At 36.9% G+C, this 27,334-nt stretch overlaps 1 protein-coding gene across 7 annotated transcripts in view; it reads right to left on the bottom strand.

Moving 5' to 3' along the window:
- Positions 1 to 27,334, bottom strand: part of LOC150094297 (protein mono-ADP-ribosyltransferase PARP4-like) — an 879,331-nt gene that overhangs the window by 709,927 nt on the left and 142,070 nt on the right. For all 7 annotated transcript variants that reach the window (XM_090411811.1, XM_090411815.1, XM_090411816.1 and 4 more), the window contains exons 6-7: positions 15,512 to 15,682; positions 8,130 to 8,267 (exon numbers count right to left, since the gene is read on the bottom strand). In XM_090411811.1, the coding sequence (XP_090267937.1) occupies positions 8,130 to 8,267; positions 15,512 to 15,682 (309 nt within the window). The remainder of the gene's footprint in view (positions 1 to 8,129; positions 8,268 to 15,511; positions 15,683 to 27,334) is intronic.

Here is a 27,334-nt window from a genome sequence, read left to right as displayed (position 1 = left end):
TGTCTCTACCTCACACCATATGCTTTCAGATCATTAATGTCACTGCCCTCCAAAGCCTCCACTCTTAGAGGACATTAGTCGTCACTTATCATAAGCAGTATCCCACCACTACACTTTCCCTTCCTATCGTGTCGAAAAATGCTGTACCTGCTACTTCTATTCCTGTTATTATATCCTCTTCTGTCAACCATGTCTCAGTGATCCCAATAATCTTTGGCCACGCTGATGCTATCAGCACCACCAATTCCTCTCCTTTATTCCACATACGCCTGGCATTAGTATAAAGCATAAAAATGCCACTGTTTCTATACCCAGCATTATCCTCTCTAGTCTCCACTGGGCTCAGCGTTACCTAATGTCGTCCCCTTCTCCCAAGTACCCATTCCCAGAAGAGGCCACACCTGCTACCACCCACCCTGGGCATTCTCGTTTCCCTGCATTCACACACCAACTCGCTCAGAACAGCAATCTCTCTCCAGATGCTTACGTCCTTCCTCATTCAAATGCAAATGGTCTCTCGCATACAATTCCTTTCTGTCCTCAAATGCCCTCCAAGTATCCACACATTCCAATCCTGTATTCTGACACATTCTAGATATTATGTTATTGAATATTACTGCTCTTCTGCTCAGCTCATCACTATCATACCTAGGCAACACACACCCTATCTTTGATCTCTGCATTTTCTTTCGTACAAGCTCAAGTAAGGATCTCATATCTCTCGCTGCTCAATTTACATTACCTCTCAAGCTATTTGTTCCTACCATCACAATCATCTCATCCATCCTTTCACCCCCTCTTAACTGCCATAGCCACACTTCCTATCGTTCTTCCAGGCAAACACTCTTCACGCATCCTATCTTGGAACACATGGATCATTGAGTCCCCATACATTACACCTTTTACCACCCTGTTCTTCGATTGCTCACATGCATCCCCCTCTCTCTCCCCTCTGACACTTTCTCTCTCTGTTACCCTATTTATCTTCCTTGCTGACATCATTCTATCCCTGTTTCCAGTGCTCCCTTGCATTCTTCTCATTCCCTCTCTCTTACTGTTTCCATTCTCTCCTCTTCTATCATTCCCATAACTCTCTCTCATTCCCTCTTTTCTACTATTCCTATTCTCTCCTCTTCTACCATTCCCTCTCTTCTATTGTTCCTGTTCTCTCCTCCTCTAACATTCCCATAATTCTCTCATTTTCTCTCTTCTATTGTTCCTGTTCTCTCCTCCTCTAACATTCCCATAATTCTCTCATTTTCTCTCTTCTATTGTTCCTGTTCTCTCTCCCCTCCTCTATCATTCCCATAACTCTCTCTCATTCCTACTCTGATTCACCTAGCATTCGCCAAAGATGTTTGGTCATGTCACAATGGATAGCATCTACAGCAGTTCCAACAGTCAGGAACTGTTGTAGAGCTCCAAACATTTTGAAGTACTAAGGCCAGAAATTTGGGGAGGGGTAAGAAAATGTCACAATTCTGTCAAAATATGAGCGCATCTGCAATTGGTATTTGGTTGAAACAGAATAGGTGATCTATCTGCCTTAAAGACATCAAAACAAGCTGTCAATGTACTGGCAAAATATGAGAGTATCTACAACTAGTTTGAGGTTAAAACTGAGTGGGTAATCTATCTGGTCTTAAAGAAATAAAGCTCTTATGCATTTTGTTATGAATTTGAATTATATATTATATAAATCCACAATAAAATTAAAGTTGTAATTTTGGTGCTGAAGACCAACAAAAACAATCCAAATGTGCTTTTAGATTCTAATAACATTACAGACCAACTAGAAGATAGTAACATCTATAGATATCTAAATGTTGATCCTACTTGGAGTACTCATGATTAATTAAGAAGATCTACAACTGAACTAAAGAAATTAAATATCAGGTAGCAGCATCAAAACAGCTGTTGTGTGAATCTATGGAGCACCCAAAATCTGCAAAGAGAGTACCCAAATACAAGCAATTATAGATGAAAGATGTTCTCAAGTATATACCTTGCTAAATACATAATAAAACTTCTACAATGCCTCATGCTGATAAAACAGCCTCTCACATCAAGAATCAAAAGATTTCATCACCATTTTGGATCCCAGAAATATATTAGTGAGTTTAGATGTAATAAGTCTTCATCAATGTGCCAAGAGGGGAAAAAAACATTACTGTTGTTAGAATTCCAAGTTCTTTCTACCAGATACCATCAATGTTTACACACAAAGTCTAGACAACACTTTCTTTCAATTTGAAGATAATTATTATGAGCAAAAGTATGGTCTAGCTACAACCTTATCAATTTCACTTCACGGGCCAATATGAAGAATTTTAAAAAGATGGCTAATGAAAAATCCTGAATTAAGCCAATGATAATTTGCTCGTGGCCAGACTGCAAAGTAAATCTCAATCAGTCCATTCCTCATCCACCTAAGGTGAGTTGAGGCTACCATGAACAATAATAGACTTCCAGTCCAATTCATAGGCAGTCAAGTTATTCAATTTTTGTAAGGGTTCAAGACTACTTATGTTTTCTATCCATTTCTTTCTAGCTCTTCCCAGCAATATCTTTCCTTCTACCTTCCATTTTGGAGAATTTGAGGAAACCTTTTACACTAGTGGCCAAAATTGTGGAAACCTTTTGGAAAAAAGTGTATTCTTGAGGTCTGATGGCTCATAACACCACTTTTTTTGGTGTAATACCATAAAAGTATATATCAATGGAAAGGGATTTAATCAAGAAACTGTAATGCAACAAAGTTTGTTCAATTATCTCTATTCTATGAAAATATAGCCAAATAACCAGAAAAAAGAAGCACAACTTGCTTAGGTTGATATGAAGTAGCTTTCCTTCATTTGAATGTAGCCAATGAGCATGAGTGTTTAGAGAGCCAATCAGGTGTCATCTTGTTTTGGCAATGAGCCAATAAGGTCATAGTAGGATTCAGCTATTAATGTCATGTATTGGAGCTGAGAGGAGGACATTTGTCAGTGTGTTATATGATTGCTATCAAGTTGGTTGTGTGTTCTTTCATTTAGTGAGCTTGTAAAATAAAACGTAATAAAATTAAAGAAATGACGCAAAGAGTTGATTGATCAGCCAGAAAGCAATGTAAAATAGTACTATTAAGTGAACAAGGCTACAGTTATGAAGAAATTAGAAGAAAAACTGGTGGAAACTTAACCAAAGGTGGCATTTCTAAATTTTTGAAGAGGTATAAGGAGACTCAGTCACTACAAAACCAGACTGGGCAGGAAAAGGTGCACAATAGCAAGTGATGATAGAGGAATTGAGAGACTGTGCCTACATGACAGAAGAAAATCATCTGGGTGTATACAGGATGAAATACAGTGTGAAGTTGAATGCAAGGACTGTTCGTCGCAGACTCCAAGAATTTGGTCTAAATGCTAGAATTCCATGAAAAATGCCATTTTTATCTCTCAAACAAAGGTTGAAAAGATTAAACTGAGCTAAAACCCATGTTAACTGGACCGCGGAAGAATGGGACAGTGTTATTTGGAGTGATGAGACCAAAATCTCCCTGTTTGGTAGTGATGGCATAAAATACGTAAGGAGAAGAATCGGAGAAGATTTGCATCCTGATTGCATTATTACACCTACCGTGAAACACCCACTTAGTGTTATGATCTGGGGTTGTATGACATCAAAAGGTGTGAGCAGAATTTGCGTGATTAATGGGAATATAAATTGCCCAAAAATACATATATAAAATACTTATGCCCAAACTGAAGCCTTCCACACGTGATCTTTTCCAAGATAATGAAGCATTTATATTTCAACAGGATTCAGCTCCATGTCATGTTGCTGCTGTGTGCAAAAAGTGGTTTCAAGATAATCATATTCCACTACTGGAATGGCCTGGGAATAGACCAGCCCTTAACCCAATCGAAAATCTATGGAGCCGACTAAAGAAACTTGTTAGTCAGAAGCAACCCACCAATAAAACCCAATTAATAGAAGCAATAATTCAATCTTGGTTCATATTATTACAGCTGCAGAACTAAACAACTTGGTTCACTCCATGGGAAGGCATTGTAAGGCCGTAATTAACGCTAAAGGTTACCCAACTAAGTATTAACTCACATTGTGAGAATTTTTGTATATCTCATTTTTTCTATGTGTTTCACTTTTCTTCTTTATAACTGTTGTTCTAATAAAAAATCCTTCATAAAAGTTATTGCATTACATTCTTGATTAAATTATCTTTCCATTGATATATAATTTATGGTATTATTCCAAAAAAAAGTGGTGTTATGAGCCATCAAACCTTAGAAATACTTTTTCCAAAAGGTTTCCACAGTTTTGCCCACTAGTGTAGTAGGCATTCTGTACACATGTCCATACCACCACTGTAACTGTTTTTCTCTGATTCTTATTTTTACTAAAATATAGTAGTGTAATTCTTCTTTAATCTCTTGATTAGTTTTCATTTCAGTCCATAATGTTTTATTCATTTCCTCAAACACTTGTTTTCAAAGCCTGTCAATCTTTACTCTTCCTTCTGTTTAGCAACCCAAGTCACCGCACCATAAACTGTGAAGAGTACCAATGTACTATATGCTTTGATTTTCAGTACTTTGGTGAGATGTGAAATTTTCTATTATAAGTCTGGTAATAGTAGACCCATCCCAGATTTATTCTGTGTTTCAAAGTTTTTTTTTGTAATTTAGCTCTGACCAATATGCCTTAGTAACTGAAATTTTAACCTGCTCCAGTTTATTTCCTTAGAATTCTAAGTTCTCCATTTCTTCCTATCACCATTGTTTTTTTTTTTACTAAAAGGCATCTGCAATGCATAGTCTTTACTGTTATTATGTAGGTTTTCAATCGCATACTTCAAGTTTTCCTTATTACCTGTAAATAATACTATATCATCTGCACATTTTGACATGATGTAAATTTTGATCATTCACAGTTATTCCCATGTTTTCTGGAATAGACTCTTAACAGGTAAAACAAATATAGTGAAAGGAGACATCCCTCCATAACACTTCTCTCAACTAGTACTTCAGAAGTTTCAACTGCTCGAAATTTTATTGTTGCCATAGTATTTTTTATATATGATGATGAATGATGATGATATTGAGTATTTTTCCCTCTTATTTTTTGTTCTAAAATTTCAAACAATTCATTTCTGCTTACTAAATTAAATGCTTACTTAAACTTTACAAAGCAGCAGTAAAGATCAGCTAACTGTAAAAGATTATAGATTACATCAATTGTAGATCACCCTCTCTTAAATCCAATTTGCTCTTCTAGATGCTACTCATAAGTTGCTTTAATTCTGTTCTGTATAATTCTGATAAACAATTTATGTGTGTGACTACAGCCTTTTTTATGTGAGGGAATTATTCTTCCTAATAAGAAAAAACGAATTTATAATTTTAAAATTATTTTTATTTTTTTCAACATAATCTCCCTTTAGACTAATACATTTATTCCAGTGATACTCCAGTGCCATTATCCCATTCCTGTAGTGGTTCTCAGTAAGATCTGCAAAATTCCCCTCTGCAGCTGCAATCACCCCTTGATTCAAAGAAAAACACTGACCAGCAAGGAAGAGTTTTAGTTTTGGGAAAAGATAGAAGTCAGAGGGAGCCAAATATGGGGAATAGGGTGGATGTTCCAACAATTCATAGTGCAGGTCCCTTAATTTTTGCATTGCTAAAACACTTTTGTTGGCAGGTGCATTGTCCTAATGAAAGATGATTTTTTCCTTCTGCAAACCGGGTCTTTTCTCACAAATTTTTTTTTGTCTAGTCTGGTTAAAAAGATCGGAATAATATTCCTCGCTTATTGTTTTACGCTTTTCAAGATAATTAATAAAGAAAATGCCTTTAGCATTCCAAAACACCAATGCCATGACCTTTCCTGCTGATGGAACCGACTTTGTCTTCTTTGGCGCTGAACAACCGGCTTCTGTTCAATGTTTTGACTGCTGTTTGGATTCTGGTGTGTAATGGTGAATCTAAGTCTCATCCATAGTAATAAATCGATGCACAAAATCAGCTTTATTCTGGTTAAAATGCTCCAAGCACTGTTCAGAGATTTTCATGTGAGTGCATTTTTGATCTGCTGTGAGCAAGCGCAACACCAATCTTGCACAGAGCTTTTCATATGCAATTCTTCATGCAAAGTATATCCCACACATTCTTTTGTAATGCCTATAGTTTCAGTAATCTCATGCACTTTGACTTGTCGGTCATCGAATACTATATCGTGCACTTGATCAATGATTTCTGGTGTTGTTACACTTTTTGGGCATCCTTCACGTGAATCATCTTTAAGGATCATCAAAAACAAAGGAGAAGAGTGCATATAAACTTTTATGAACTCCGAATGAATTTCATTTGCCGTTAAACCTTCTTCATCATCATCAAATTCCTGCCATGTACCTTCAAGGGGTGTACAGGATATGACAGTACTACATGAAAAATTTACATCATTACTAACTTCCTATCTACAATTTTCCTCCAAATCAGTCTGTTACTTGTCAAGACTCCAACATTTTCAGATCTTATATTTCTATCGTCTAAGGCACTTTGTACCGTATCAATCAACCTATATCTTGGTCTTCCTCTGGGTCGTTTTCCTGCCAACCTGGCAGAGAACACTTGTTTTGCTAATCTTTCCTCTCCCATTCTATTTAAGTGACCATACCACCTGAAATTAGCTCTGCTAACGCATTCCTGGATGCTGACAATGTCAAGTTCTTTCCTAATATCGTCATTTTTAATATGATATTGCCATTGATGCCATCTGTTCACGCCTCTAATCTTTCTCAGGACTCTCATATCTGCGGTCTCTAGTCTTTGGTCAAGTGTTTTACTTCTGACCCAGCTCTCGGATCCATAAGTTAAAACTGGTTTCAACACTGTCTTGTATACAGATAATTTAGTGTTCCAACTAATTTCTCTCTTATTCCATATGAATTTATTCAATTGACTTCCCACCATACCAGCTTTGCTGATTCTGTTGTCTATTTCTATATTTAATTTACCATCTTCAGTAAAAATCGTACCTAAGTAGCTGAAGTGTTTTACTTGTTCCACAGGTTCTCCATTCACAACACAGTTGACATTTTCAATGATTCTGCCTATTTTCATTGTCTTTGTCTTTTTATTGCTGACCTTCATACCATATCTATTACAACAGTTATTCAATTTAGTCAGAGAATCTTGCAGACTCGTAGCAGATTTATTTAGAAGTATAACATCATCCGCATAAAGCAAAGAGCCGATATTAACATCTCCAATTCTGATATCAGGTTTAATACCACTTTCCTTCATAATGTGATCCATATAGATAATGAATAACAGATGGGATAATGTACATCCTTGTCTCACACCAGATTTAACATTAAACCATCTTCCTGTACTTCCTTCAATTCTAACTGCTGACTCACAACTCAAATAAAGACTAAGTATTGCTTGATATAATGCCCCATTGACCATATAACTGCAGCGTATTGAATAGCTTCTCTCTTGGCACCTTGTCATATACCTTTTCCAAATCGACAAAACTTAAATACAGATCTTTGTTATATTCCCATGCTTTCTCGACTATTTGTCGTAAAGTAAAGATCTGATCCTGACAGCCTCTATTTGGCCTGAATCCAGCTTGTTCTTCACCAAGCTTTTCTTCCACAATTCTTCTCAACCATTTCTCAAGTATACTTGCATAGATCTTGCCAGGAACACTCAGAAGGGAAATATCCTTCTGAGTGTTCTTAAACCTTCTTTTACAAAGAATTTTATAACAGCATGCACCATACTTTTATCTTTTACTTAGAAAAAAAAAAAAAATCTTGCCAATAGTGTTGCCATCTATGGTCGAGGCCGAGAACCTTTTAGACCACCCTCATATGTGCTGAAATCTGTAAATGATTTACTGATAGGTTTAAAAGTTTATGCACTGTTCAATTTGTAACAGTATTTATGGCAAAACTAGATATAATTTACATGTTATAATATGCATGCAGACAGAGAGATGGATAGAACAAGTCTAATAGATATTTTGTGCAAAATGCACCTAAGAAGTAGAATGATAAATAGTATATAATAAAAATAAATTACACACATATAGAAATGGTTTAATTAAATTCTTACCTTCCAGAGTGGAATATTGGCTGCAGATACACTTAACTGTTCAGTAAGATGAGTGCCAGCTTCTGACCATAATATATTTACTAAATATGCAACAGGAAGCTCCAAAACAGGCAATGTTAATGACCACTCTGTACGGACCTAGAGAGGATAATGACATGAACATTACTTACAGAACTTTATATGAACCATTATGTTCGTAAACGAAGCAAGGAATTTTATAAACAAAAGTAGGAGTTGGTGCAATCGAGTCTGCATTTTTATAAAAGCTGCTTGAGGGTGACGAGATTAGTACAGTGGTTGGGGCTAAGCACTAGATACCTTAAAACCTTGCTCTAGATTTCAACATCCTCTAGTAAGGAAGATGGTGATCTTCCCACTAAGTAATAAAATTCACATACCATCTCAAGACATTCACCCACACACACACATTTGGAGAAGAGATGCTGTCCATTGATCCAACCAAACTGAATAAATGCCCAGAGATTGCTGCCATATGTGTAAAATCAAAGTTAACTGAGAATCATGTACAAGCATCTCTGACAATGTCTCAATGACTGAGACATTGTCAAGGTTTGCTGGAACAACCTGGGGTCGTGGTGCAGAAGTCCTAACTTTATCTGCACTAGTCCTCGCATTCTCTGCAGCATCTGGGAAAGAAGTGCGCACACTAACATTATAGACACCCAGCTAAATTCTACCATGCGCACAATTAGTGGGACACCGAGAAACACCCCTTTCCCCTGGCTGTCTGTATTATCTAACATTGCTCAACCAAATATATACAGAGAAGACAAGCCTCGATTAAAGAATTTAATAAAGTAATGAGCAACCCACTCCTGCCCCCTGCACCAGACTCTCATAAATCCATCTAGTCTTTGCCTAAAATCAAGCAACCCTTTCTGGTTAATGGACAAACTCTCTTCAGTTGCCTTACCATCAACACCTGACATGTGGGAGGTTAATGGTTAATGGACGAACTCTCTTCAGTTGCCTTACCATCAACACCCGACATGTGGGAGGAGAACATTGGTCCAACAATCTTCCAACAAATGGTTTCCTGGTTGAAGATCCCTCCGCAACCTGGTTTTGTTTTTCGAAGGAAGATTGTCATCCATCAAAAGGATCAGAAGTAACCAGGGCAGATGTTGCTACCTACTACATAAATAGAGACTGTCAGACCATCCTTATTATGTTCTCCCCATGGCCCAGACGATCACTCATATTGCGAATGACTGCCTAAGGCATCAATTTCATGGTGTGGCCTCCAGAACATCCACAAGGTGACGGATGAGGCCCTGGATTGGCTTTCTGGACTGGATATTGCTGCTTTGTATTGAATAAATAAATGACAGATGAAATATAGGATTGATTAAACTTGTTTAATTATTCATAAGAAAGATTCTGGTAATTGGACCACATGTTTATTATGATAAATAACAATAAAAAAAACAAAAAAAAACAACCTGACAAGTTTCGTAAGTCATATGATTCACATCTTCAGGGGTCAAAGGTAACTAAAAGCTAAAACACACGAAATGAGAAATTACTCAAATTCAGTGCAATGACAGCATTGTTCAAATTCAGCATTGCACTGAATCTACATTCAGATATTCAATTTAACGAACAGTTAGACAGCTGCATAGAATGAACTATTTTGAGTAATTTCTCATTTCGTGTGTTTTAACTTTTAGTTACCTTTGACCCCTGAAGAAGTCAGTCATATGACTTAAGAAACTTGTCGGGTTGTTTTTTGTTGTTTTTTTTATTGTTATTTATCATAATAAACATGTGGCCCAATTACCGGAATCTTTCTTATGAACTGATAAACAACAGAAACCTTCGCATACAATTGTTTAATTATTATTTGTGTTGAATTCATTCTATTTGGGTTCAAATAATTTTATATTCAAGTTTGGTGTATCTTTCAGTTCTCTTCTCTTTTTTTTTTTTAGTAAATTCACGATTTCTATGGAGAGTCTTTCTTTTTTGGGGTGTTCTTGATTGACTTTAGAATTTTCCAGGAGGTGTCTTAATCTCTGTCAATGTCATATTTGGTAATATTTCATTCTATTTGATCAATAGATTGCTTGAATAAATCAGAATCTAAATGTCTGGTTCGCTTTGCATGATTTGAGATTGCCCATATTTTTTCTTCCTTCTTTTGGTCAATTTGTAGGCCAGGTCTTTGTGTCAGTGATCTGAATGGATGTCAGAATACTCTCTACCAATTGTTCCTATGTCTGAACTAGTAAAAAGAATAGTTCAAGACATAGGAACAGTTGGTAGAGAGTATTCTGACATCCATTCAGATTACTGACACAAAGACCCAGCCTACAAATTGATGAAGGAAGAAAAAATATGGGCAATCTCAAATCATGCAAAGCGAACCAAACATTTAGATTCTGATTTATTCAAGCAATCTATTGATCAAATAGAATGAAATATTACCAAATATGACATTGACAGAGATTAAGACACCTCCTGGAAAATTCTGGTCAATCAAGAACACCCCAAAAAAGAAAGACTCTCCATAGAAATCTTGAATTTACTAAAAAAAAAAAGAGAAGAAAACTGAAAGATACACCAAACTTGAATATAAAATTATTTGCAAAGTATTGAGAAAGGAGATCCCAGAATATATCAGACCTACAGTGAAAAAAGGCTGAGAAATGTCGCCAAATCTAAATAGAGTTGAAAGAGAATTAATTATGAAAAGGCTAATCCCAACAGCAATACTAGATCAAGAAGAAAGAAGACACACAAACAGACCAAAAATGGAAAAGATAGTACAAGCCTTCTATAACGACCTTTATGCATTAAAATATCTTTTAAAAACCAAAACATGATAATATATACAGTGTACCAGAAGTGCTCCCAAACAAAATAGAATATGCACTCAAAAACATGCAACCCAATACAGCTCCCAGCACTGATCATATGAAAATTGAGGATATTCAACAAGGAGGACCACAAATTTATAAAGCTCTGGCTGAAAAATTTACTTGGTACCTAAAAGAAGGAAAAATACCATCAAAATGGAAGATATCAGAAACAATTATTCTCTTCAAAAAAGGTAACATAGAAGATATCAAGAATTATGTCTTATATGTCTGCTATCACATATATACAAATTAATGACAAAAATTATACCAAACAGAATCAAAACCATCCTTCAAGAAAACAACAGTAAAGAACAAGCAGGATTCAAAAATGGATATTCTACAATAAATGGATCACATACAAATAGTTACCCAACTCAGTGAACGATGGAAAGAATACCAGATCCCTCTTTTCTTTCTATTTATCGACTTTAAAAAAGCCTTCAACACTATAGAACATAATGCAGTTTTCCTGTTGACCTCCATTTCTCATCACAAGCTCCAAATGCACTGCTTTCCACTTCTCTATATGTGCGGGGGGGGGGGCTGTAAAGTTGTAATAAACACCTCAATTACTTCATAGTGATTATCACACTTTTCAGCACATGCGTGCGTGCACGCACACACACACACACATATATTGTTGAACTACTACTCTTTTTGGCTGCATTTCATCTACTATCATTGGTACCATCCTGTTCTCTAATCTTGATCTCCCTTTTCTATATACCCAGACAAGGTTGCCACCAAGCTATTTGCCATTATAATCCACCTACCACACCTTAACTTATCTTAACAGAGATAGTACATCTACCTGCCATAACAACTGAAACAACCATGATATACATGGAACAACCTTCATTAAAATTCTCATTGCACTTTTCACATAAAGTGCTAAATGGAATGATCTCTGTGACTTGTACTCCTTTTTTTCCATGGTCTGACTACTGCTTCTGTTCTCCTGATTCGAAGAGCTACTCAAGTTAAATAACAAATCTGCACTGGATGAAGGTTTCCATCCTTCATTCAACCTAAAATTCTCAACTATTATCTAAGCTTTGGTTCTCCAATAAGTATGAGAACACAGCCCATGAAAAATAGAGTCAGCATACAATGAGCAGCAAGCTTGAAAAAAAAAAAAGCTGCAGCGCCCCACTCTATCTATATTGAAGTTGCAATAACTACAAAAAAAAAGTGATCTGGGAGAAAACTGGCAATCCAATTACACAAAGACAAAAGTAGACCAAATGATGTCAAGAGCAATAGTACAGGTTTCCCCACATCTTTCTATGGAATGAGTCAGAGGAGCATGATGTAGGTCAGATATCCTGTGGATCTAGGTTGGTGAAATCTGTTGGTTACTAATTAAATGGCAGTTCTCCAAGTGTTGAAGAAGCTGACTGGTAATAACCTTTTTCATTACTTTGAATGAAAAAGATTATTAGAACCAGTCAGCTTCTTGCTGAGTGGTAATAAAACTGAGGTGAGAGCAATAGGTTGACAGCTTGATAAAAGATATCATCACCATTTTTGCAAAATGGCTGTATTTAGGCTTGCTTCTGCTAAAGAGTGAATAGATGCCAGATGAGTACAATTTAGTGCATACATTAAAAAAAGAAGAGGTGTTAGTTCAGGAGCACATTTCATGAGCATAATAGGTGGAATTCCATCAGGAATTCTCATTATTTCACTGTTTCAAAGATTCTGAAGTGATTCATCAGCACAGTATTCTGAATAGGAACTCATTTTATATGATGAGTGGACTTTTTTTTTTATCCAGCTTTGCATCACGATGAAAAAAATTCCATTAGAGGTAGCAATTTCAGTTACTGAAAACTGCATTTCTATGCTTTTAAGATAAGTAGTGAGAAATTTCTGTGGATACAAAAATTTCAGGACAACATTAGGATTGAATAAGTTCATTTTAAAATGAGTGGTTATATACCTTTAAAGGTGATTTTTTAGGGGAGATAAACATTTTTATGCAAATTATGGAAAATCTAAATTAAATTTATTTTTTCCATCATCACAGGAGTGCAAGTTTTAAAATAATGATCAAAACACTTACAAAGGTGGTTTTTTATATTTGAAAATCAATTGCATCCGTTATATTATACTGTCAATCGACTGTATCAATTATGTAATTCCCAACCTTTGGAAACGTTGTCGAACATTATAGTTATAGTCAGTCACGAAGAGTAAGATAATATATTATATATAATTTTATTTTTTGTTAAGTGGTTGGTCAAAATGTTTCAGATTCATACCATGATGGTAAACTGGCTACAAAATTCATATGTTGTTTATCCATAGGTTGAAGTTGTAATACAGTGGTATTTCGCTAATCTGAACTAATAAAAACTGTGCTCGTTCGGATTAGCGAATTTTCCCCAAAAAGAGAACAATAACTAGCATTTTTAAGACAAAAATGATCAGATTCTAATGGTACATCAATTTAATTCTGTAAACAAATGAAGTAACTGATAGAAAAATAGCTACTGTACTGTAATGTAAAACTTAAAAAATAATACAGTACACAAGTTTATTTTAGTAAAAAATTTAGTTTGCATGTACCTGTATTGTTGAGGATTCTGATTTAATAAAATTGCATAGTTCAATACATAACTTAATTTGCTTAAAAAATATCACTTTCTTGTACACAACATAAAAAAAGTTTCACAAAATAACACAAAAAAAGTTTTTTTTTATTTCCTTGTAAAAAAAGTCACTGAATTTCTTTTGCTTCTTGGAAGTTAAACTTTTTTCGAATGCTTCTTCTCAGAGTTGCATTAGCAATAAAATTTTGTGGAATGGCATATTATTCTGCTTAGCCCATTCTATGCACATATTAAAACTATCAACTGCCTCTTCATGTTTTTTTTTTTTTTCTTTGAGTTCTTTATCACCATCATGGCCTTCTAATTCATTTTGTAGCGTCATAGTTATAATTTCAGCATCTGATTTGATTTCAAATTCACTTTCAGTTCTACCTGTAATCCATTCTGTAATATCTGTTTGTGAAATTTCAACATCTGGATTTATATTTTTAACAAATTATGCACGTTTTGATTTTCCTCTTTTTGTGTATTACCGTAGTTATACCGTATTGTAATAATAATAAAATTATTTATTTTATTATTATTACATTAAATAATAATAATTTAAACAAAATAATAATTATTAAACAAAAATAATAGTACACAGAATAAGAATACATAATAAATAAAACTATTTTTTCTTTCAAACCATAGTTCGGATTACTGGAGGGTTCGGACTAAAGAGGTTTGGATTAGCGAGATGCCACTATATCTAAAAGAAATTAAAATATTTACTGTAAACATATAAATATATACAAATTCTGTATAATAAGTAATTCACTATGGAGATCTGACATTCATATTCTCTACAGAATTAAAATTAATACATTAATTTCTACTGTTCTAACTTCTTAATGCATACAAATAATTAAATAGCCATTCTATTAATTGCACAGCATGAATTCAATATTTTTTTTTCTCCCTCTGACAGTTAAATGCAATTTTAGACATCAAATACTGCAAAACTTATTGAACATAGCATTCAGCTAAAAGTCCTATAGTTTCACTTGATCATATGAGAACTTCCTATGCAGCATCTATTTCATCACTGTCCTATTTATCTTTGTTCATTTTATTTACTTCTGCTCACTCATTCATTCAGTGTGCCTTACCTTTCAAATTCCTCAGAATACAATAAAAGTTGAAGATCTCACTTGACTAGAATACTTGCACATGTCTTCTAGTACACAAGTTTCCTTAATGCATCTTTTCCTTATTTTGCTGAAATGGGCATGAAGAATAATCACTGAGAACTTTACTAGAGATTCCATCTTGCTCCACTTGCATCTCATTAATAACATTCTTGCTAATATATGAAGGTTTAATATATTATACTGTCCAATTCCAAGGAAGAACTTTATAGTTCTTCCTTTGAGAGTAAGAAAGATTCATATAAAATTTTTCCAAGATCATTTAATTTAACCTGGTAGTCTATTCCACTTTTATGGCTCTACTTCCTTGCTTGCCTACTCGCTTCTTAGCATTCTTATTACCCAGTGACAGATGTTCCTAAAACTCACAACTGACATGCATGCCCATTACCAAGGTTCAAAACTCTAGTGACAACATGGCTGCCATTACTATAATATTCATACTATATAAACATATATATACAATACACATGCAACAATATTTTCTATGAGAATCCCTAAGTATTATAACACACGGTAAGCAGGTTGACTGGTTAAATTCATTTAAGCCTCCTTTCACTGTGTTACCACTAAAGGTGAAGAAATGTGTATATGTTTTTAAATTATTTATGAAAAATTTTCATAAACAGCATAAATAATACTGTAAAAAAACAAACACAATAAGCAAAATGTTTGTGAGATTTTTTCCAGTTTTATTAAGTTACAATTTTAATTACCAAAAAATGACTTAATTCTATATAAAGATTTTTTTTTACCTTTTGAAAAGAAGGAGATCCCAGAGTAGAATACAGTACATCCTTGCTTGGTTGCATAAAATGTGGTGCACCAGACATCTGGTGATAAAGGTAAGAGTACAGAGAAAGTGCCTCTTCTGATGTTTTTAAATATCTGCACTTCTTTACACCAATTTCAGTCTCTTTTTCAACCTTTCCAAACAACAACAATAATAATAATAACTGATGATTTGTTAAAAATGTGAATATTTTAAAAAACAAAGTATAATGATTGAAGCATAATAATTTAGAAGCATCAACTATCTCTGAGAGCCATATGCTAATTTGACAATAATGTTAATTTATAAAAGTAGAAAATATTTATCTATGCAGTAAGGTTTCTGGATTATCTAACCATTACCCTATCCATGGTCTTAATGTATAACAGGTTTAAAATCTTTAGTGAATGGGATTCAAATAAAAAAATAAAAAAAGATAAAGAATGCATGTTATACTGAATTTGAATATCCAACACCTTAAAAGATTACATTTATAGTGAATGATAAAGGACCATGTGTATGTGTGTGTTATTTCATTTCTTATAGTAGATGGCACTAGTAATTCATGTTAGAATTAAGGCAAATAGTAACCAGTAACAAGTGAGCCCCTGAGGATCCTGAGGGACTCACTTTAGTGAGTACGGGTGCAGCAAACCCGAGGTACCTGATGCTGGACCATACCTTACTTCATGTAATCATTTGTTATATTATCTGTAGATGGGTCCCTCCTCTTCCTTCCTTGCTTCTTTCTTTCTTTCTTCTTGCTCCTTCCCCCGAATGCTATTAGAGTATTTGAGGGCTAGGGGTAAATCCTTCCTATTTTGCTGTGTCATTTCCTCTTATGCTAACAGGGTATTACCAAACACTGTAACATCGTCAGGTCATCGAACAATGGTCATACCACATCGTCCGTCGCATGGGTCACCAAGGAACGCATTCCGGTTTTAGGCAGAGGGAGCAGTTGCAGTCTCCCTTAGACACCACTCTGCTAGAGGAAACTCCATCAATGGGCCCGTTACCTGTTTGGGGAGGTGTTCATGGGCAGCGCAAAGAAATGGTTCTGCAAAAGGACAGAAATGGCAACGACAACAGCACCAGACTATAGCTTTAGGCAACTGGAACATCTTCTCTCTGACAGAGAAGGAGAAGGAACTGGTCGAGGAAGCCAAGTGCTACCAACTAGATTTAGTCAGGCTTTCTTCAACCAAGAGGAGAGGCTCTGGAACTGTCAACCTGGATGAGGGGTGGAAGCTCTACTACTCTGGTGTGAGCCCGACAATATCTGCTCAGGCAGGTGCGGGGATACTCACAAGCCCCCGGCTGTCAGACTGTGTTGCTGAGTGGATCCCATTGGGAGGATGGGTATGTGTGTTAAGGCTCCAGATGAAAAATCACAACTTGGCTGTGGTGCAAGCCTATGCACCAAATCTGGAGTCAGAATACTCTGCCTTCCTAGAGGAAGGGGATGCTTTTGACAGGGTGGCAGACATGGAATCAGTCCTGCTAATGGGTGACTTCAATGCACATGTTGGAACAGATGTGGAGGGATGTGGTTGGGAGGAACAAAGACCCTGACCTTAACGTGAATGGGTTGAAATTATTGGACTTCTGCTGTACTAACAGCTTGTCCATAATGAATACCTTCTTCCAACACCAAGAAGTCCATAAGAATACCTGGTACAGGGATACATTTGGACAAAGGTCTCTGATTGACTTCTTTATAGTCTCAGCAGACCTATTTTCCTCAGTGCTGAACGTTCATGTGAAGAGAGGGGCAGAACTGTCAATTGGCCACCACCTTGTTGTCTGCACTCTACGGCTTCAGAAACCAGATGCTACCATCAATGCTGGTAGGCCTAAGCAGCTATACCGCATGAAATGGAGGCACTGGAAAATGAGGCTGTGAGGAGGAATTTTGCAGATGACATTTCCTCCAGGTTCAAAAAGATTCCCAAGCATACTGCAGATGTTGAGGAGCGGTGGGAGCTGTTCAGAACAGCTGTCACTGCCTCTGCACTCTCATGCTGTAGCAGAAAGCGGCTCGGCGTGGCGACGGGCAGTGAGAAAAGGTGGAACCAAAAGGTCCAAAAAGCTGTCCGGGCAAAAAAGGAGGCCTACCTAACATGGCTTAGGGTCAGGTCACCTGAGATGTGTTTCTGGTGTGCTGAGGCATGAAAAGCTGTTGCCAAGGCAGTAAAAACAACAAAGCAGAAGGCTTGGGAATCCTTTGGAGAAAGATTAGACTTATCCTATGCAAATACAAACAAAGTATTCTGGCAGACCATCTGCAGCCTTCGAGGGAGGAAACGTGCACAGCAAGGGCAATTAAGGCCTCTGATGGTGCACCGTTAACAACCAAGAAGGATATCCTCCACAGATGGAGGGAATACTTTGAGAGCCTTCTTAACCCAGCTGGCCCAGCAGTTGTGGACATCCAAGAGGTGCAGATCGGGGCAATGACTAGTCTCACAGCAGAAGAGGTCCATTTGGCAATAAAATGGCTAAAATCAGGCAAGGCTGCTGGTGATGATGAAATTCGGCCCAAAATGCTAAAAGCCTTAAATCGAGATGGTGTTCTTTGGCTGACTCGAGTTGTCGGGCTGCTTGGATATCTGGGCAAGCACCAAGGCAATAGCAGACAGGCATAATAATACCAGTCTTCAAGAAGAGAAAGACCAGAGAGAGAGAGAGATTGCGGCAACTATCGTGGCATCTCTCTGCTCAGCCTGCCTGGGAAAGTATATGCTAGGTGCTTGGAAAGAAGGTGCAGGTGCGTAGTTGAGTCAAAGTTCCAGGAAGAACAATGTGGATTTCATCTTGGTAGAAGCACAACTGACCAAATCTTCACTTCAAGGCACGTCTTTGAGAAATCTTGGGAATATGCCAAGAATGTGTACACATTTTGTGGACTTGGAGATGGCATATGACCGGGTTCCTCGGGATAAGCTTTGGCAAGTAGTACAGGAGTATGGAGTGGATGGCAAACTATTAGCTGCCATCAAGTCCCTGTATGAATGCCCGGAGTTTTGTGTCAGGGTAAACAGCACAAAGTTTGAACCTTTCACATTCACCATTGGCCAAGGGTGTGTTCTGTCACCCCTCCTTTTCATAATATTTATGAACTGGATTGATAGGCACAGTCAAGGCAGTGAATGTGTCAGAATTGGAAGATGTAGCATTGGACATCTGCTTTTTTGCAGATGACCTAGTTCTGCTTAGCTCTTCCACAGATGACCTCCAGCAGACCCTGGATAGGTTTGTAGCTGTTTGTGCAGAATGAAGATCAGTGTGGCCAAAACTGAAACATTTGTGGTCTCAAGACAACCATCCCAGTGCACTCTACATGTGAGTGTAGTCCCACTGAGGCAGATGGAGAAGTTTAAATACCTTGGGTCCATATTCACGAGTGATGGAAAGTGGGATGTAGAGCTAGATAGATACTTGGATTGGCTCAGCAAGCGCAATATTGCGGTAGCTTGGCCATTCAGTACTATTGAAGCAGGAGTTAAGCCAGAAGGCAAAGCTGGCTGTCTTCAATACAGTCTATGTCCCCATCATCACCTATGGTCATGAGAGTTGGGTAATGACCAAAAGAATGCGGACACGAATCCAAGCGGCTTAAATGAAATTCCTTCGAGGGGTTGCGGGGCTGACAAGACTTGATAGAGTCAGAAGTTCTGCAATTTGGGAAACCCTCAATACTCAACTGCTGCTTTGCGTTGAGAGATCACAGTTACGTTGGTATGGGCACCTGGTCAGAATGCCACAAGAGAGGCTCCGTAGCAGGCCCTCTTTGCCAAACCAGAGGGTGGGAAGCCACATGGAAGGCCCTGCTGGATAGATTATATCAAAAACCTTGGGTGGACACGTCTGGAAGTCCTACCAGAACACCTGAGCTTGGTGGCAGAGGATCGTGACCATTGGAAGTTCCTCTTGCAGTTGCTGCCCTAACAACCCAATTAGGAAAGGTGGGCTTTGAAGATGAATGAATGAGTAACCAGTAGAAAGTGGTACTTAATAATGTTGAAGAAAAATTTATACAAAACTAGAAGAATAAGCTGAACACAGATAAAAGAGACAGACAGTGAAAGGAAAGAACAAAGGAATGAAAGGGGAAAAGAGGCAAAGATGGGGAGCTTCTCTTGCGGCATTCTGACAAAGTGCTCGTACCAACGCGTAACAGTGGGGGGGGGGGGGTAGAAGGATTTCCTGGTTTAACAGAGATGCAAGTATTTTTGGTTATGTGGTGATCTGAAGATTACAAAAAAAAAGGAAGTGCACTGTGATGCATTATTTATAGAGCAGAGGACATTTTGACAGTTACGAAAATAGGTTTATAGGTTATACCCTTTAGTGACAAATGCTATACTAAATAGACTTAAGCAGACAATATAATAAAAATTAGCAATCGAATGACACTTATATAAGGAAAAATTAATATTTATTACTTGCAGAATTTTCAGATTGGTTTCCTAGCCATTGTCGATGCATACAGATAACAAGAGATAAACAAAACAAAACACTTAACATGTAAGTACATGTAAAAATTAAAAAATATAATTAATTTTCAGCCTATTTTCTACCCACTGCAGGGTGAAGGCCTCTCCCATTGCAGGAGGCTTCTGGGTCTACTACTCCCATGGTGACCCAGTCCATATTGGGAGAGGACAATCACAAACATCTATGTCCTATGTGGGATTCGAACCTGCAGCCTTTTGGCTGGAGAGTGGATATGCTAACCACTTGGCCAACCAGGCTAGCTGTAACATGTAACAATGTATGTTATTAATTGCTGGAAAACAGCTCCATCTGCAACTGTTAGAATTCATGGGATAAAAAATTTAATAATTCAAGAAACACAGGAATGAGAAGTGATACTTAGGATGACTTCTCAAAATTATGAAACTTAAGACAGTCATTCTCATTGAGGTTTGATTGTGGATATTATTATTAACACCAGACTGCCATGGAATCAAAAGACTCAATGCAGGAGGCAAATACTGTTACACACAAAGTCCCAAACTGTGCTTTCAACACATTCAATGCATCCATATTCACCACGGGGCCTCCATAGCTCAGTCAGTATAAACAACACCCTTTGATAGGAAACACCTGGGTTCGATTCCTGTCAGTGACATGAGGAACTTTTATCTGGTCTATTTCGACTAAAGGTGAGTTAACCGGTCTCGTATGGAGGTAGAGGGTTTTTCTCCCAGTAACTCGGGTTTTTCATCCATCAAAACAGGAAAACCGGTCCCTTGAAGACACACGACTACACTCATAAATATACTATGGCAAGGAAGGCAACGGTTAGCCACCTTGCTCATAATCATCTCCCCAGCATGGTAGCATATAGCTGCCCCCATCAGCCATATGACTAAGGGAATAGGATAGACCATTCACCACAGTGTCAGGCAAAACATTCCAATCACCACTCTCCATGCAAAGAACCTACCCCTGATGCCCCTGCTCACACCCTCCAGGTATGGCCCACTTATTCTATCCTGTTCTCCCATTTTACAAAAAATTTCTTCCACATTAACCTGGTAGCAACCCTTTACCAACTTAAATGTCTCAATCATATCTTCTCTCTTCCTCCTATTCAAAAGGCTTTGCAAATGGCATTCCTCTATATTCGAAGACCAGTTACGACTTTAGTCAGTCTTCTCTGATATATCCTTTTCCAATATATCCTTACCACCATGAAATCTAGGAAACCAAATATGTACACAATAATCCATACAAGGCTTGATCAAGGCCGTTTAGAGAATGGAACCAGAACTTCTACTTGTACAAATTATGGTCCTCCCCATCATTGCCATAATCTGATGTGATGTCTTCACAACTTGTGCAATGTGACGTCTGAACTTCATGTCCTTGTCCACCACCACCAACAACAAAGTCTCTTATCTCTTTAAATTCCTCTAAAATTTCCCTGCCAAGTGTATAATTTGCATTTTGTTCTTGCCTACCAAATTTTGAATTGACAGTTCCATACTGTTGCCACTCACAATCTATTCTAGTCTTCCTGTAAGACCACAACATCTTGATTCCTCATCACTCTCCTCAGTTTTGCATCATCTGCAAACAGTTGTGTATCACCAGTTAAACTTGACTAACAATACACACGTAACCGCAGTACTAAGGTTTTTTTTAATAAGTAAATATTTCTTCCTAAGTATCACAGGACATCTTTAGTCCAGTTAATTCAGATAATACTAGAAATCACATAACTGTACTGAAGATGTCTTATGATACTTAGGAAGGAATATTTACTTATTAAAAAAAAACCTTAGTACTGTGGTTACGTATGTATGTTTAGTCATGAATGCTCCACAGGTTTCATTATACAACCAGTTAAATTTATCCCAATTTCATTAGTATACAATAAATTAAATAACAATGGTCCCAAAACTGACCCCTGCAGCACACGACTAGTGACTTTCCTCTTTCGAGATAGTGCCCCCCCCCCCCACACACACACACACACTACACCACTCAACCTATCCAACACTAGTCTATCATCCAATGCCTACTGCTTCAGTTTAGTGACCAACTTGTGGTATGATAATCTTATAAAAGCATATACCATTGTATATCCATCTCCCTTGTCCAATACACTCATCACCTTGTTATAATACATTTATAGTTTGTAAAACACTAATGTGTTTTACAAACATATTCATATTTTACACATGTATTTTACATGTTTTACATTAATCCTTATGTACTGTCACACCACAAGTTGGTCACTAAACTGAAGCAGTTGGGATAGCTTTTGATGGAAGCTGACAAGCACAAAGAATACCACGATTATCAACCCACTTTTTATCCTAACTCTCACCAACTTCTCCAATACCTTAACTACCACAGATATACAGATCTGCCCATAATTTGTTGCCTTAGCCTTTTCACCACTTTTGTGAAGTGGAACAATTTTGCCTTCTTTCTACTCCTTTAGGACTTGTGCTGTTGCAAAACTCTTGCTAAACAGGTAGACCAAGGCTGATACTAACTCCTTGGAACATTCTCTTAAGAGAAGTGGTGATATGTCATCAAGTCCTTACATTTTGCCCTATTAACATCTAGCTTACTTAATTCCTCATATACTTCTTTTTTTTGCCCACCATTAAGTCTTCTCTCATTTCATTCTCTACACTTGAACTTCTGATTTCATACTCCTCGACTATATCCTTCGCAGCAGTTACCAATTTTCATCATCACTCTTGGCTCAAGTGGGAGATTGCCAAGAAATTATATTCTTGTTTAATCCTTTATCTGAGTAAAAAAACTTTGTCATGAAGTATCTTCATGACCAAGCCACTTGGATATAGAGGCTAGTGACTTCACATTAATTGCCTTAGTATCTCAAAATGCAAAACACACATCCTTTCAGGTGTATATAATGTTATGCATTATTGGACGAGCCACTACCCAGGCCAGTTTCAATCTTAAATGAAGTCTCATCAGTGGGTGCCAGATCCAGAAAAGATACCAAAGTCAATATAATGCAGAAGTCATATATTTTCCATATACAAACAACCTAGTTATGAAGCTGCTTCATGTACACACTGCTTGCTTACACTTGGATAAAGGATTAAATGAGAATATGATTTCTTGGCAGCTTTAATATATAACCAAGTGAAAAACTTACAACAGATTTCTTTGTATAATCTTTCAAATGAAAAGTTACTTCTGTGTAAGACTTTAGTTTTATTTCAGTGAATTCTCCTGACTTATGAAACAGAATATAATCTTGATGTTTTTCTATAGAAAAATATGCTAGTCTGCCCATTATAACAAAGTCTCACAAGCACAGGATTTCATAAACTCCAAGAGAAGAGAGAAAGATATTTATCTTCTGGGTAGTCTAGGAAGGAATTTAATTCTTGAACTGATTGAATGAATCAAAATGTAGGCTGTGCAGAAGGAATGATGTAGGATTTGTGGATCTGTGGTCTGTTCTTGACGGAAATAAATTTTTATAATGCTGATGGACAGCATCTAAATGGTTTTGGTGTTAGGTGTCTAGAGAGAGCTTTGGTTATCAGGCATGCTAAAGTGCAAATTCAGGAAAACTTAAATAATTAGGGTGGGAGAGTTTGCGTGGAAGCACCCATGAGGCAAGCGAGTGTGAGAATGACCAAGTGCAGAATCTAGTCTCTCAAGCAAAAATATTGAATAGGTTAGTCAGTTCAGGAAGTAAAGGTGGGTGGGGACCTAAAGGGATGCTGCAGTTTCTATATACGAAAGCAGGAAGTATCAGGAAGAAGAGTGAGGAGTTTTTGGCATTGGTTAAGGCAATCTCGCCGAAAGTTATAGGCATAGTGAGACTTGGCTAACAGCAGATGATGTAGTTACAGGGATAGAATGTGAAGGGTTTAGTATTTTCAGGGAAGATTGAGAAGACAGGATGGGAAGGAGTGGGTACTGCTGATGATAGCAGATGAATTGAAGCCAAAAAGAATAGCAGATAGGCAGGAGGGTAGCTGTTCATTTGAAGCAGTCTGATGTGAGATCAAGCCAGTAAGAAAAAATATACAGTTTACAGTTGGTTGTTGCTACAAGGCAGGGAATTCCATGGATGATCTGGAAGACAAGTACTGGCAAATTAGTACAATGAGTACAGGGCGAGTGATTATAATGGAGGACTTCAACTATGGAGATATAGACTGGAAGAAAAAAAGATCATAGGGCAGGAAGGAAATGCAATTTAGACACCTACTGGGAGATAATTACTTGAAGCAGCATGTGATGGAAGGGACTAGGGATGTGAAAGTATTGGACCTGGTTAGAGGATCCGAACTCCTATCTATAACCAAGGTGGCCACATTGCCTCCAAAGTGAAAATGCAGTCTTGAATGGGAGATTGTAAAACATGAAGAATATATGAAACTACCAGGTAGATGATTATGACAAGCTTAGGAGAAGTTTAAATCTGTGCCATAGAATTGTTTTTGGAGCAACAGCATAATTAACCTTTTTTGACAGCACTGAGATTTCCTGATTAGTTCAAGCCTAAAATATTGATAACTGTTGTTGCAGTATCAATTTGTAAGCTAGTCCAACAAGACCAATATGATGATTCGTTAATCATCGTATTACTTATATTACTGCAGATTTATCAAGTGTTTTATTCACTGAAGATATTGCTTATAGAATTTGGAGTCAGCTGAAAGAGTTTTTTATGGTAGTTAAAAAGTGCCACATTCTTATTTGTGAGTGATAGAAACTTAAGAATGTAACACTGTTTAACTACCATATAAATTCTTTCAACTGACTGAAGAATTCTATAAACAATATCTTCAGTGAATAAAATGCTAGATAATTAAATATGATAACTGTTATTATTAATATTAATATGTTAATATTAAGAATTATTTATCCTTTGAATTCTAATAGTTATAGATCAGTGTTTCTCAATGTGAGGCATAAGCCCCACAGGGGGGGGAAGCAATTAGAAAATGTACATATACATATTTATATTATACTTTTTCAGAACTTGGCTGACTATTATGCTAGAGGGGGGGCATCAAAATCTTTGAGCCGTTAAGGTGGGGCATCATCCAAAAAACATTGAGAAATACTGTTGTAGATGAAGCTACCCACCTATAATTAATAGAATATATTGTCATGTGTGCTAAATTTTAAGTTGTTCTGTTTTGTTAATCATTTGTATGCACTGACAATGGCTAGGAAACTTAGCTGAAAATTCTGCAAGTAATAAATATTTTTTCCTTATGTAAGTGCTATTCCACTGCTAATTTTTATATGATATATATCTATATATAGACAGGTGGATTTAAGAGAAAGAAAAAGTTCTGATAATCCAAATTTTTAGGAGAAATATTAAGTCCATATAAAATTTTTAGCAGCTCAATGAAGTCAGTGGGTTTAGTGATCTGTCTATTTCTCTGTTAATGGTGAGAGCTGCTGCATTAAAATTAATGCACTAATCTGGTATGGATACTTAGACAGTGATTATCAGTGATGTTGGTATTTAGTAGAACAAACACAAGTCTACAGATAATAAATTTCTTTAGTTAATTATTATGCCAATATTTCACCTTGGTCAAAGGTATCTTTATGAGCAATAAGAAATATACCAAGCACTTGCATGCATGCAGGGATATGGGCAAGATATCAAAGAGTATTATATGACAGGACCCTACAGTCCTAACAGGCAGCCTCTATAGATGTGATGATGGAAACTTGTTGAAGGTCTCATTATAATGGTCTCCTAGTTAGTGAAGTGAGGTAGGCAAATATGTTAAGATTTGGTCTTAACAATAAAGCTGAGTCAGATCTAGGAACAGAGGGAGTTTCCCCCTTCACTAAATCCAGTCATCTGTATCTAAGGTCTATTCCAGAACAGCTGTAGTGATGGGCATAGTTCCTATGCTCTTCAAGGTGGATATCAGCAGCAGGAGCAAGGGATGCAGTAAACTCCATGATGGTCTAGATAATGGAGAGGATCTTTGGGTACTAATTAGGGTAACTAGTTTTTGGCATGGCTTGAAGGAGGCTGAATGTTTTTTTTTCTTTTTTTCCCTTTTTTTTGAGGGGGGGGATTACTGTTGTTGGGGGATTTTGTTGATTTTGTGAGGGGGAGAGGAAGCCATTAGCTAAAAAAATTCTCCTGGATATGGTTGATTTCTGCAGAGCAAATGGGTTTTGAACGATCTTCTAATGTTGACACAATCCTGCTGGGAGGGGTGGTGCTGCAATCAATATTGTATGCATGTTCCAGTGTGAATAGGTTTTCTGTATAACAGGATAAGTATCCAATGGTTACTTAGGTGATGGGAGTGTCCAGGAAGGGAAGACACAGCTATTGTTTTCTTTTTAGTAGTGAAATGGATTCAAGATGTTGGCTTTTAAGGTGTGATAAAACATTTCCAACACATCCCTGCCACGTGGCAAAATATTTAGACAACACATCATCCATGTAGCACAGCCATATTGTAGGTTTGAAAGGGGGAGAGGATTTAGGGCCATATTTTCAAAATCTTTTGTGAAAAGATTGGTGGGAGGGTGGGGAAGAGTCCATAGTTGTCTTCATTCTAGTTGTAGATTTTCCCTTGCCAAGTAAAATAGCCAGAATTCACTGTAAAACTAAATCAGAGTCAGAGTCAGATGCATCTGTGGTGGAAGAGAAGAAGATAAGTTTTCGTTATTTAGTATAGTTTATACTTATAGTATCGTGTAAGTAAATTAGCTTATAATAAAGCATATAACATAGTATATAGTATAATAGAACACTTAGTATTTAGCATTTAGTAGTAGTAGTTCCTCAGCACTATTTGAATGATGGCAGCAGCCGCAGATCCAATTACGAATGCCGTGACACCAAGTCCTACCCCGTTTAAGGAATATATTATGCATAATATACTACACGGTTTTATAATATGTTATGTGGAGGGTAAAAGAAGGGGAAGCACATATATACACAAGATGTAGGCAATAGGAAGAACTTCTTGAGTTAGAGATTACCATAACTGACCTTGTTGCATCAGGGGCAGGAGAATCTTGACCTAGAGAGAAAGGTATGATAGAGGGCAAGAATAACGAGTGAAATAAGAATGAAAAAATAAGACTGGGGAAAGTTTGAATAATTGTGAAGTTTTTGGAGATGGTCTTAATTGGGAGGATGAATAACAAGCAAGAGTGGCTAACTTGCAGAGAGAGAGACAAATGAACTAAAAGAGATGGTGAAATGTCTTGGAAATGAGTCGAGAAGCATGAAAGATAAGATTAGGTGAATGAAAGAGATGAATGCAAGGCGAATCTGAGTAGGAGTAAGGGA

The sequence above is a fragment of the Typopeltis vanoorti genome, chromosome 22 (genome assembly GCF_054136105.1).
Source record: "Typopeltis vanoorti isolate ZY-2024b chromosome 22, IOZ_Tvanoo_1.0, whole genome shotgun sequence".
In the NCBI taxonomy this organism is placed as follows: Eukaryota; Metazoa; Arthropoda; class Arachnida; order Uropygi; family Thelyphonidae; genus Typopeltis; species Typopeltis vanoorti.
Note: the sequence above shows the minus strand (reverse complement) of the source record. Positions and strands in the feature narration are given on the sequence as shown.